This window comes from Cydia splendana, chromosome 13, assembly GCF_910591565.1.
Source record: "Cydia splendana chromosome 13, ilCydSple1.2, whole genome shotgun sequence".
In the NCBI taxonomy this organism is placed as follows: Eukaryota; Metazoa; Arthropoda; class Insecta; order Lepidoptera; family Tortricidae; genus Cydia; species Cydia splendana.
The window spans coordinates 8,696,841-8,710,455 of record NC_085972.1 but is presented as its reverse complement, the minus strand read 5'-3'; the positions used below and the strand labels follow the sequence as shown (position 1 = coordinate 8,710,455).

General features: G+C 38.2%; 1 protein-coding gene across 1 annotated transcript in view; it reads right to left on the bottom strand.

Annotated features, from left to right (window-relative positions):
* The window catches only part of LOC134796025 (putative phospholipase B-like lamina ancestor), a 29,996-nt gene continuing 16,381 nt past the window's right edge, over window positions 1-13,615 (bottom strand). The window contains exons 3-11 of the mRNA XM_063767940.1: window positions 7,072-7,463; window positions 6,576-6,725; window positions 5,709-5,955; window positions 4,919-5,199; window positions 3,930-4,164; window positions 2,680-2,879; window positions 2,140-2,299; window positions 1,409-1,721; window positions 1-1,017 (exon numbers count right to left, since the gene is read on the bottom strand). Coding sequence (XP_063624010.1) covers window positions 686-1,017; window positions 1,409-1,721; window positions 2,140-2,299; window positions 2,680-2,879; window positions 3,930-4,164; window positions 4,919-5,199; window positions 5,709-5,955; window positions 6,576-6,725; window positions 7,072-7,190 — 2,037 coding nt within the window. The 5' untranslated portion in view covers window positions 7,191-7,463 and the 3' untranslated portion in view covers window positions 1-685. The remainder of the gene's footprint in view (window positions 1,018-1,408; window positions 1,722-2,139; window positions 2,300-2,679; window positions 2,880-3,929; window positions 4,165-4,918; window positions 5,200-5,708; window positions 5,956-6,575; window positions 6,726-7,071; window positions 7,464-13,615) is intronic.

Below are 13,615 nucleotides of genomic sequence, written 5' to 3'. Positions count from 1 at the left end.
TATTTTTGATAGGTATATTTTCGAGAGCAAAATCGATTCTCTGAATTTTTTAGGTCACTTCATTTTTATTAAAAAAAGAACAATAATTGTAGGTAAAATTATTTCTTAAGTACAAAGGTATAAAGTAAAATATAGTTTTTTAACTACATTTTAATCTTGGAGTTCTTTTTATGAGAAATGTGGGCTCTTTTATTTGTGACTCCTTCGAATAGGTACCCAGTCGGGTAGGTGGCAATACTTCGTCTTGGGAATAAAACACAGGTCCTACTGACGACGTAAACATAACAATTCTCTTAAATCAAAAGGTACGACACTTTTTAACGAACACGAACATAAATTGAATAAATAATTCTATATAAGTACTTAAAACATTGAATTAACAGTTAAAAAAGGAATTATAAAGGTGATTTCATCGGCGATTATGTAAAATCGGACGGATGTTAAACGGCCATTGAATACAATGGGTAAAACAATAAAAAATATCAATTTTATTACTTACACAATTTTATCCTACATTAGTGATACAACGTCTATTTTATGAGCATATTTAATCATATCGGAAAAATAAGTAGCATTTTCTTTTTAAACATCTCTGGAACTTGGACTGTAAGCTGGGATAATGTTCTATAGACGTTACACCACTATTCTAAATTTAATTATTATGATTTAAAGGACGCTAAGAGATTCACCACGACCAAACTGGTGTGAAGGAGCCAAAGTTCCAAGTATCGGGTAAGCCTTGGTGCGTATTGTTCTGGAATTCACTCTCAGACCATTGGAAGGGTTTTATGACATCCCTGTTAAGACGTTCCAGAGTTTCCTGAGCTTCTTCTTCTAGCTGTTTCTTCACGAGGTCTCTGATCTCAGGCCCGTTGATGGTGGGCTCATCGTCAAACTGGTCGGTGTAAATGGTGGCCACGGTGCCTTTGTTGAGGGGGATGCTTGTGTTGGTTGTTGAGTTTGAGTACGGCGGGCTGGATATGGCGACGAATTGCAATGAGCGGTGGTTTGCTTGTCCTGAAAAAAAAAAACTTGATCTGTTACTTACTAGTTAAAAATGTTGAAGAATTGCAGATTCGAGACTCAATTATTGGGGTATCTATTTGAGCTGAAATTTCGCAAACCTAACTTGATAACCAGACCGTACAAGGGCATGATTATATTCTCTTTGCAAGGGCGTATGAACTTTGTGATTAAAGAATGCAACCTCATTGAGTTTGGGCTCGTTGCCATCGTCTTGTGCAGTAGTAGGTAAATCTATCTTAAGAAAAGTAAGTGGTGAACAATTTGATGGGCGTAACTTTGCAAAATTTTACCTTTCCAATTTTTTTCTAGCTACCACTTTGAACAGTTTAGGCACTTCTAGAATTTTGTGTTATTCATGTATTTTAAGTATGAACGCACTTACCTACAACCACTTTAGTGTCGATAACTCCATAAGCTTCCCTATAGTGTGCGATGTCACCACGCACCCCTAGAACTGACCAGTAACCTTTGTCTTGTAAGATACAGGGGTCATTTCCAGTACAGTCCACGGTCTCGTTGCTCGCTCTGTTCATGGCTGTGACGTTGTTTTGTCTCATCAGGGCTATGATGCTGTCTAGAGAGGTGGCGTTCTTGTAGCCTCTCTTGAACATTACGGCTCGGGGTGATAGGAACTCCGAGAATATTTCACCGTATTCTTCTTTCATTCGTTTCACGTGCGTATGTTCGGAAATATCCTGCAAAAATGGGTGAATATAAGATTAAATCTCCTATGAAGCCTGGAGTGAGAGAAGAGTGATAGAAGTTGCAATTTTAGCGTGGGAAGATAACGCAATGTTGACCTTGTGTTTTCTATTCCTGATTCAATATATACCTGTCTTCAGAGAGCTTGGCAAGGCCTCATGGAGAAGGGGAATGACCCCCATTCTGAGTCATGGCTTGTCCAACAGGTCTCCACCGCCATACAGCGGGGTAACGCTGCTAGTGCGATGGGGACCTTTGGACTCGGCATGGCTCAGAACGGGTTTTGGTTTCTTAAGTTTTGTACATATTGTAAAATGTATCCTTTGTGAGATAAATAAAGTTTATTAAATTATATATACCTATAATATAGTATGTTCCCAATAGTTAGGCTAATTGCAAGTGCTAACTTACCTCGAAGAACGGCAACCCGTATGTGGCCCAAAAGCCCTGCTCCAGCAAGGTTTCCGTAAGGTCAGCTGAGTGGGTGCGTCCGGGCACCTGTTCTATGAGACGCAGCAAACCCTTTTGGTGACCGGTGCTATTGCGAATTACACTTATGTGCCTTACGTCTCTGCAATAAAAAAGACGAAACTTATTTATCTTTCCTAAATTATTTGCTAATCAGTGATTTGTCGTATTCCTGGAATTTGAGATTTATAACAAGAAGGTTAATGTACAGAATAGATACCTTTGAGAAAACGTAATGAAATGACACTAATTAGCCGGGTAAGCAGATCTTAAAGGTTATTGTAATGCCACTTACAAGCAGCTTTAATGTCTTACATATTCGAGTCATCATCATCAAGTTACAGGTCGCACACAAATTCTGAGGAATTTCGGAAGAGTGAGTGCCGCGCTTAACAGCGAGAGTGTGGTGACAATCGGGACTCTCTCGTACTCTTTCTTGAATTTTGTGCGAACTGTTCGTTGTAAGTCATAAAAGGAACTTACTGGTTTAAGCCGGTCATGGGAACAAACTCCTTTCTGTCTGCCTTTTTGCCGGAGTCATCCAAATGGCCGAGTGCGGTGAAATCGACGACCAGCCACTGCTTGCTCGCTGTGCCAGAATTGCTTACAGCCAGTATGTGCGCCCAAGCACTGGGGTTGGAAGCGAGGCGGTTAGCGGTTGCCACGCGCGGCGCCGTGGGAATCTAAAAAGATAAAATACTCTTTTAAGGCTATGATCAAAGATCACAAGGAAAATCGAACTTCCTCTTAGTGCTCGGTGCGCAGAACTTTTATATAATCTGCGGTTGCGAAAGTTCAACCGCAACCCCGATGGTTTTCTCAGCCTCAAGCATAAACTGAGGGCATCGTTGAATAAGAGTTTTTCGTGTTGATATGTAACAATTTTGTTAAGCTAGATGTACCGTAAAACGGGGTGAGTAGGTTTCGCGGGGAGAGTTGGGTTATGAATGGGGAGAGAAGGTTTGAGAGGGGGGTGAGAAGGGATTTTAAGGCTACTGCTACAAAAATAATGTATTCCAATTTAAAATGGGGCTATAGTAATACGCATAATAAAAAAAAATCGATCCAACAATCTTCCAAAATCACCTTTGTATGAAAAACCCTCTCACCCCAAATACGAGGCACTACGGGGTGAGGTGGGTTTTCCTCTTTATCGTCAAAGTTATGAAATGGAACTACCCAAAATAAAATACAAACGTCCGAACCACTTATTATATATGTTGCAGTCAAAAGTGTGAACTGGTCAAAAGAACTTTTAACCGACAAAAACAGGCAAAACTGCTTTTGACTGAGCATTTTGGTCAAAAGTAGTTTTACCTGAAAATCATACCTATTTCTGGCAGCAGTTTCGTTTTTAGGGCGTAGCAAAAAAAATAACCCTAACCTACCTATCTCTGGGAACAGTTTCGTTTTTTGGGCGTAGCAAAAAAAAATAACCCTAAGCTACCTATCTCTGCGAGTACTTTTGACTGATAGTAACAGTCCCAATTACTATTAACCAATGATTTTCAGGTAAAACTACTTTTGACCAACATGCTCAGTCAAAAGCAGTTTTGCCTGTTTTTGTCGGTTAAAAGTTCTTTTGACCAGTTCACACTTTTGACTGCGACATATACACCATTCAGTTTTCACATGTAAAAATAAAATTTTATCGAGGTTTCAAAAGTCAAATTTCACCCAACTCACCCCATTTTACGGTAGGTGTAATTGAAATATCTGTTAAAGTAACTTACTTGCACAGTGATATTGACATCCTTCCACAGATGACTGTTGTAGTTATTGAGTGAGGTCCCGGTGACGGCCATGCTGTGTCCAGCGCCTTGCACCATGTAGAACTCGTCCTGGCTCGTGACAGATCCTGGGTAGCCGGAGAACTCCACGGTCGTACCAGACACTAGCGTTGAGCTCTTTGATGTTAGGTGGTAGTTAAGCTTATAGCGCTTCAGTATTCTGGTCATTGACGAATAGCTGCAATAGAATTGCGAATATAAAAATTCGAATTATAAGACATCTAATACTATTGTTTTACTATTGTAGTACCTTTTACTACTTGTTCGCGGGATTCGGAGACAAACTGAAAAGTATAGGTACGAGTAGCTATAGGTGAGTAGAGTGGAATGTAAGGGAGCCTATACATTCTATAGTTGGTCAAACCAATGTGTCAGTCAGCAAGAACCAGGAAAACTATAAGTACTCATCCTTTTCTTTTGGGTGCTAGTACTAGTGTAAGATAAAGATAGTATTATTATCTCTGTCTATGATTGAAATGAGACGGTCCTTTGACGAACTATACAACTCTTCTCTTTCCGCACAGACTCTACCTACTTTCTAGAATTAATTCTAGTTTAGACTATGGTTGTTGACCATTTGTTGACTGCATCTATGACTGTCATAATATGTTTGTGTCAGTGAGTTTAAAAAATGATGTTTGTGATTTTAGAAAGATATTGTCGATTTTTTATGGATAAAAAAGGAAATACCTCTATTTCTACAATAACTCTTTCGTGCGGTTTTGCAAATGTGTATTTAGTTATGTTATGGATATTTTGAAATAACAATAATGTAGTTTAGGACAACACGTTGGCCAAGGAACGAAACACGATAATATGGACCATTGACTATAATAACCGATGCTGCAAGCTTCGCGTAAGGAAAATCTCAAGCTAAAATGCCAACCCTTTATCTTAAATTAATAATTTAATTAAACTTAAAATATGCATACCTCCCAGCAGCGTTATGAGCGACGTAAAGCTTGGTAGCTGCGGTTCCATCTTCAGATGTTTCGTTAACGATCCTCAAAAACGCACTGGATAAGCCTGACACCGCGTCCAGGGCAGGGTCGCGCAGCGTCAAGTTCATCTTACGCTGGAACTCCACCGTCTCGGCCACGGCGTTCAACCAGTGAAGGTCTGATATGTCGTGGTCGTATTCCTTCATGCTGCGGTCTACCCCATGCTTCCAGCCGGTGTAGATGCCGCTAATTTGAGTGTAGTGTAACGAAACCTGGAATTTTTATAAATAAATTTCCGTCAGACTCATAGTGTTCCTAATAGGTATCTTTTGCAAACAAAATATACCTAAACCTCACTTATAATAATGTGAAATGTTGAAAACAGAATATCACGTGTCGTAGTTTTTCAGGAGCGAAACTTTAATACCGCGGCGGACAAATTAAGAAACTTTAAGGGAATATTAGTGGAAGTTTTGTTATAATGAACGGTGTTCACACATTTTGATTGGTTCGTGGGATCATATAGAAAGTTACTTGACGCGTAGGTAATTTAATTAACTAAACCCGTGTCACACACAATTTAATTGCATAGGTCCATAAAATTGTTAGTATTACAATAAAATTAAAGTATTTAAAGCAATAAATAATACTCACTTATCCAAAGGACGGCCACAGACTGCTACATCTCATATCCAAAACGTTACCATATAGCTGGGATGCAGTCGGCCTTCGTCGACCCTATTAAGTAAATCCAGATATAATGAAAATGTTTTTAACTCACTTGATGCCAGAATGGTTCAGCCGCTGCTCGCTCAGAAGATTTTGTCTTCCAGATGTTGACGGAGCGGTCCAGGGCGTCCCTGAGCTTGTCGCATTGCTTCTCCTGGTCTTCGCACCTGGCGCGGATGGTGTTCTCCAGGTGAGTGTGGATCAGGTACCAGGTCAGAGCGCCCTCAACTATGCCTGCTGCGTACGCTTGGATCTCGTCCGGGTACGAACTGTCGGTTTCTACTTCCAATAGCGACCAACTGCAAATGCAAAGTAAGAGTTAGCTACTACGATTTAGTGCAGCATTTGGAGCAAGATCTTGCAATATTGATTGCAAAACCCCTTCTCTCTCCCCCAAGTCCTTGTAAATGGCAGTTGCTATTGCTTGATTAGACAATGGTCTGATAAAAACATGGAGACGCAAGACCCACTTCTCAACTAAATTTATTGTCAAATAGAAATACGAACCTAAAAAGAATTTAAAGTACTTAAGTTGGTTTTACGGTTTACGCTGGTAAACCTTACACATATGAGTACGTAGGTACTTACATATTTGTTTATAGTTTACCTAACTGTTTGCATTTTTATGGGTAACGGATGTTATTTTAAAACATCTGACCGATCAATCCAATGTTTGTAGTAGGTACGTGCCTCCGTATTTAATTTTACTTGCATGTATGTACTTAAAAAATAATATTATCAATTACATATATCTTGATATAATTTTCTTACACAAACAAAGCAATGAGTCGATGTGGAATAAACCGTCACCATTGTAAACAGTGACGTGCCACTTACACGCATATGTGTTTACATACATAGTTTATCAATAAGTTTTAATCAGCGATAGTTAGCGTTGCATGTCTTGTAGTGTACTAACCCAGTTGTGTCAATGTCCATTCGGAAGTGTGCTCGGGCGACTCCCTTGGGTATGTCAGATAGGTCGTTGCTCTGACCCCAATACTCGATGCGATATCCAGTCTTGTTCGAGTAGAACACTGTGGCTGCATAATTTCCGTCCTCTTGAATTCTTTAATGAAAATATTAATATATCGTCAGTGTATTGTCGTGTGATATTGACAAGACAAAAGCCTTCCGCCTCCAAACATCCAGCCTTCACCACTTATTTCAGTTTATAACAGACAAAGATTTCAATTACGTTTGAGTATATCTTCAATATGGCGGAAAAGCCATAACTTACAAGTATTACATGTTGTTATTGCATCAGAATACCACAAAACCCGAAACTTGAAACCATGCCAATAATGTAGTTAAATCTTTAAACACTCCGGCCTCCGTCATCGCCATAAATTTGATAAGAATTTAAAGTAGGTAAGTGCCTAGTCTTATTGTAAACATAATTTTGGTACACTTACCTATCGAACTGGCCAACAAAGAGCGCCACTATTGCAAGAACTCCAATTATTCCCAGTATATACGAGCTGATCTTCGTTCGGAGCCATGACGCTCCAACTACTTTCAGGATCTTGGTCATTTTGCCTTTTTAATTTGTATTAACAAAAAAGAAAATAGAGAAAACTATAAAATATAGAAGATGTTCAGAAATTTAATAACAATGAAGTGACAGCGCGTGTATGTGATTAGCTCCAATGGGGGAGAGCGCATCGGACGTCCGATGACCAATCCCGGTGTTCACGGGTTCTCTGGCGATACTCCGACAGGTCTGCTCGGAGACATTGGAATCCGCTTTTCTGTGCGAAATTTTTGGTGATCAACACCAGGTTCTTTCAGTAAGTGACTTTTTACCCTGAAACAAAAGAAGCTTTCTAGAATTTCCCGTTGTCTGCTTCAATATTTTAGGATGTTATGCCTTAAAAATTGCTTTACAATTTAGCACTCTTTTATTTTTTGAATTGATTTTTCAAACTTAGGTATTAATAAAAAAATTACTAAAATATATAATGACGACGTCTGAAGTAGAGTGTATAATGGCAAAGTACTCAAAATCTCTACAAACAATTAGGTAATAAAACATGGGACTTAGGTAAAGTACCCAGGTAAGGTACCTACCTAACGAAAGCGGTAGCGTAAGTAGGTGGCAATCCGCTTTTCACCTCTAATACCAGGAATAAAGTTTGAAAGCAGTGTCAAGCATCTAAACACTATCCGGGTGACATAAAATGTCTTGAACACTTATCACATTTATTAGGTACTTGCACACTTATAAATAGCTAAAGGATATTGACTTTGAACTTGTGCAAATTAGCAAACAAACATTTAAAAGCACTGCACTTATAGAAACACAGGTTCGTCCCAAACGTCTTCATCAACCACACTGAGAACGCCAAGCAGACGCGCTTATCACGAATATCACAATATCAATAAGAGATAGGTAGAGTAATGTTTAGGATCTCGTGTTATCTATTTGTAAGTAGCTAATTACAGGAATCAAGTAATAAACAGGTGTGCATTTATTTCTTTACGTTAATTGTTATGATTTATGAATTTCTGGGCTGTCACCGTCTCTACTCATTAAGTAGTCTCTTATCTTGTCTCTGATGTACAGATTTAGAGATTTCTTTATTATCTGGAGTAGTTAATCCTGCAACAGCTAGGGGAGGTAGGGGACCATTGAGCAGTCGGGAGGCTCGGGCACCCCCTTGTAAATCAGGACGATTTGCACCCTCTACCTCTACCTACTATGTATTATTAAGTCCTAAGTAGTTTTTCGGATACCCGAGTTAAAATAATATGTAACTGAAATTACATCAGGCCAGGTCGACCTAATCTAATAGCAAAACCCGTGCACGACAGGCTTGAGCTAAATTTGTTTCTAGTAATCTTAAAAGATTAAGATTAAGGTTAAAACCCTAGGTTACCAAAAACTCTATATCGATTATATTATTGAAAAGGTTATTTTCCGTGTTAATAATTCGCTTCGAGAAATAGAGACATACCTACGCAACATTGGCAAAGAAAATAAGTGTCAACGAAAAACCGTCCATTGTTCATATTTGTTTACGAGATTTTATGAACCTATGATGGTTATGATTAATAAAACAATTTGATTTACAAAGGATTAAACAGTTTGTGTGTCTACTAAATTGAGTATATATCTACTCTTAAAAGATCTGTCTACAATATCAATTTCTTTACATACCTGAACAATCCTACTTCAGAGCTTTCAAACGAAATTGATTCATCTAATTAATTACCTACACGTAATCTAAATACCAGTAAGTACGAACATAATACTAAAGTCCCAAAAGTAGGTATAAATTTTATTTTTAAAACACATTTTTAACCACATATAACTAGTGTCTTCACTGGTTAACGAACACAATATGACTAAGTGCTACAAAATTCGCCTATTTTCAGAAAATATTGAAACATTTCTCACACGCGTCGAGAAGGCTAGAATGAAAAGTATGTGCGTACGCGCAGAGCACAAGAGAGAAAAGCGAAGTGCGACTACCAACTACACGGCAAAGGGCATTCTTATATGTATTATCATTATAGTTCTGGATGTAGGCCAAAAATGGATACGTACCTACCATAACAGAGGGTTGAAATATTTATTTTAAAATACTTTCCTAAGTGGGTGGGGATTAGTATAATCTATTGACCAGTTAATCCTTGGCAAAAAACGTAAACATCAAGTTGAAAGAGACAAGAAAATGTATATGTATTCGTATTCTCGTAAACTTTGCTTCATTCACTAAGTCCCAAAGATTTAATTTTAAAAATAGATATTAAGTACCTACCTAAACAGCTGCTTCTATTTCTACAGACACCTCACAAATCAGGCATTACATTTTTTTATTGCACTCAAATAATAAATCTTTAGTCTATGAAGGCCTAAACTGACAAAAATGTTAGAAAAACGTGCCCAGCAAAGTATTCGTTGATTTGCTACAGCGCCTACTGTGATTCTGAGTCCGTTGTGTGCTGAGCACAGTGCAACAATGCACCGAATGAACCTGAAATCATAAACCTAGTAGGTAGCTTTACACGTGGCTGCCGTAGACAATCGCCTAATAATAACCATTCTAAAGTGGATATCTAGCGGCCAATTTATAGCTTGACTATAGGATTGCTGCTCGCCGTTTGCGGTTGCCATGTCAGTGCATTACCATGATTTTTTTATTATTATAGAAGCATATAAGAGAACATACAAACTATAAGGTGGTGGTACTGGTCTGAAAAAATCATCTGGCAAAAAATCAATCATCACTATATTCAAGCTGGTTGTACAAACAGCAACACTCCTAACTGTACATCGGTGGACCTTATTACAAAAGGCATAAGTTCCACTAATGTACAGTTAACAGTGTGAGCGATGGTACCAATAAAAACGTACATACTAGAGTCTGTGCGGAAAAGAAGAGTCGTGAAATGTATTGGGCCCCATACATTCCACGTCCACGACTCTTCTCTTTCCACACATACTCTAGCAAACTAAGTAGTTTAAAATTTACAAAATAAGTTAGTACCAATATGTAGTATGATAACTCATAGTAGGACGTGATTTTCAACACTTCAACGAGGTTACTAACAATAACATGTTTACCTATTCTATTCATCCTAAAACACGTGCATTGATATGTATTAGAAAACGTGAAGTTTACTTAGTAAAATCACGAGTTTACACTTATTGTATTCGCGTAATTTGCAGAAAAATCCCTAGAGATTAAATGTACTTAAATATATTTTATTATATTTTGAAGATAAAGAAACTAATGCTAACATAGAAGCAGTGACGTTGTATGTTATGTAAGAAAGAAAAGTTGGCAGCAGGAAACATGTATGGCGTGTGTCCACTATTTGTGGTGAGAGCTGATGCTTGTTCGTCACTAGTCTCATAGTAAGGTAGGTAGCATGCCAAAATTTTCACAGAGGAACGGTTTTTGAATTTCGATCGCTCGATTTCGTCACACGAAAATCGGTGGAAAACGGCGAAATGCTAATTTTCGAAATACGAGCGATATAAATTGGGGATCGAGTGGTGTTCACCACTCGTTTTCAACTCTATTAGTAGAATTTAAATGCCTAGTAGTGGAAATATTATTGAACGAAATACACGAAATCGAGCAGTCAAAATTCAAAAATCGGCCCCCAGATCGCTTAGAACTGGTATTAATCTAGAAAAATATGCAATCAACCTTTTCTCGCGGATTCATATTTATCTGAAGTGACCACTAAAATAACCCCTCAGTGAACAAAAATACAAAGAGCATTTTGCCAAATTTTTGGTTGCCTCGCCTTGGGTATTATGTCAGTGTCTTGCCATGATCTATCAACTCGCATCCCACTTAACGATGCAAAAAATGCTTGTAATTTTATTTACTTTTCTTCGCGGACGAATGGTATTTAGAGTTAAGGTATTTGTTGTACTTCATCATTTCAGCCTATATAAGTCCCACTGCTGGGCACAGGCCTCCTCTCATGCGCGAGAGGGCTTGGGCTATAGTCCCCACGCTAGCCCAATGCGGATTGAGGACTTCACATACACCTTTGAATTCCTTCGCAGATGTATGCAGGTTTCCTCACGATGTTTTCCTTCACCGAAAAGCTAGTGGTAAATATCAAATGATATTTCGTACATAAGTTCCGAAAAACTCATTGGTACGAGCCAGGATTTGAACCCGCGACCTCCGGATTGAAAGTCGGACGTCAGATCCACTCGGCTACGACCGCTCTGTTGTCTTTGTTGTACTTACTACCTCAGGATTACCAGTGGGCCTTATACAGCCCGCGGGCAAAAGGGTGAGTACGGCTTGTCTAGGTACCGGACTATGTACTAAGCACTTTAAGATTAATAGGTTCGTTTAAAAATCCGAGGTGAGGGATCGGACCTAGTACTGGCGCCATAGCAACTAGGACCTGACACCCGTTTCATATTTCCTATTACCTCATTAGGCTACATCGTCTTACACGTTATACATTACTCCGTTACATAAACAAAAGAGAATTACTTCTTTAATTAACGAGCAGTGTACTAAGTTCAAATATCGGAACCTATTCACACTTACCTGAGATCCGTGGGAGGAGCGCACGTAATGAGACGCTCATTGTCAAGGAAAAGCTCAAGTGCAGAAAAATCTTACTTCGCAACAGCAATTAAATTGCAAGGGCGGCAAAAAACGTTCTCTCGGTTAAGATTGAACAGAAATAAGACTGGGCGTTAGTCGAGTTAGATATTCCGAATCAAAACACTACTGACTGACGTAACATTAAAGAAACACTATTTATTTTTTAACTTTTCCAGTAACCATTATATACAAAATTGTAAATGGACGTCCGCTCGGACCGTAAATATATCTGAAGTAAATCAATAATGTTCAGAGTTGAAATACGCATTTAGTTTTATGATGATGGTTGAGGCGCGAGTATACGGATTTTTGCGGAACATGCATCATCTGCGGGCGTACAATCGCCATCAGATATATCTGAGCGGCCAAGGTGCACACAAATATCTGAAAACGCCTGTATTGTCCAGGCGTTTGAGTGCGTGTTCAGATATTTTTGAACACCCTGGCCGTTCCGATATATCTGATGGCGACTGTACATCATGGAGAACCCGTAGTGTAGTTAAAGTAGTTGAAGGTAAAGCTTACAAATGTAGATTTCCAGTGAACACATTAGAGTAGCATTGGAATGGCTGTTACGAGAGTGGGCTGATGGTTTCAAATCTAATGAGTAAGACACGTACACTAGTCGGCGTCAATATGATCCGTGACGCACGCATATGTATCATTTAAAAATTGCTTAGGTAATACAAATACAAAAGCTAGGTAATGCCGCCAGTATTTTTGGCACATTTGGTCCGGGGATAATTAGAGTGGGGTAGAAGAGTGTGGTAAGTCATTTAGTTTTGCTTATTCTTAGGTTAATTTTAATTTATAAGTAATTTTGTATGCTTAACTATTACATTTCTATCTGTTATTACAAGCAGTTAATTCACTTTGAACTACCTACTAGACATGTGCGCCGCGCCGCCGCGCCGCCGCCGCCGACGATTTTTCCACGCCGCCGCCGCCGATAAATTTGACCGGCGTATAATCGGCGTGGGAAATTTTGATACCTATCGTGTCTTATTCCATGTTGCGTAGTGAATTAGTGTCAGTGGTATAATTTAAAGATCCTTATGTTATTTGGCTTATTATTTGCCGGTGAACCAAATTAGCATGATTTTTGTCGTTGCGGTGTTAGCTGTGATAACGATTTAGTGTTAATTTAAACAAGATCTAGTTTCTCGATCTCAGGTTATTATTTGATATTTTTTCGCACAGCTTTTTTGTAGAACGTAAATGAAGTTGTATATTATGTGATAAATAAATATGATTTATTTATTTATCACGTAATATACAATTTCATTTAAAATTACACACGATCAATTCTTAGTCATTTTATGGTGATTATCAACTTCTTTTACTTAACAATATATATTTCAATCAAAATTATAAAAATCAGTTCAAAGCTTCGCAATAAGCTATACTTAAACAATTATACCTACTTATAGGAACTTAAATCACCAGCTATCATCACTAAGCTAGCAGTAACGAAAACAAAGTAGACGTTAGTATTCCATAAAACGGGACACTTTAAAGACATTCTGTTGAGCGAATCTACCTGCCAGAGACGTTTTCTTTCGAAAACGATGTCATCTTTAATCTAACATTACATTTCTGTTAAACTTCAGTTCAGACAAATGTAAAATATGTAGTTCATCATTATTTCGTAACAAATCCTAGGTGAGGCGCTGAGGCGACAGCGGCTGGGAAAAGTCAATATACATAGATTTAAGACTTAACTTATAATTGTTATAAAGATTTTTTTTGTGTTTTATTTGTACTTATTCCATTTACAAAGTAAGTAAAAATACTGCCTAAAATGTAGCGTTTTAAAGTATTCTTTTTATTTTAATATTTAATCATACTGTTGGTAACCGTTAGGTTG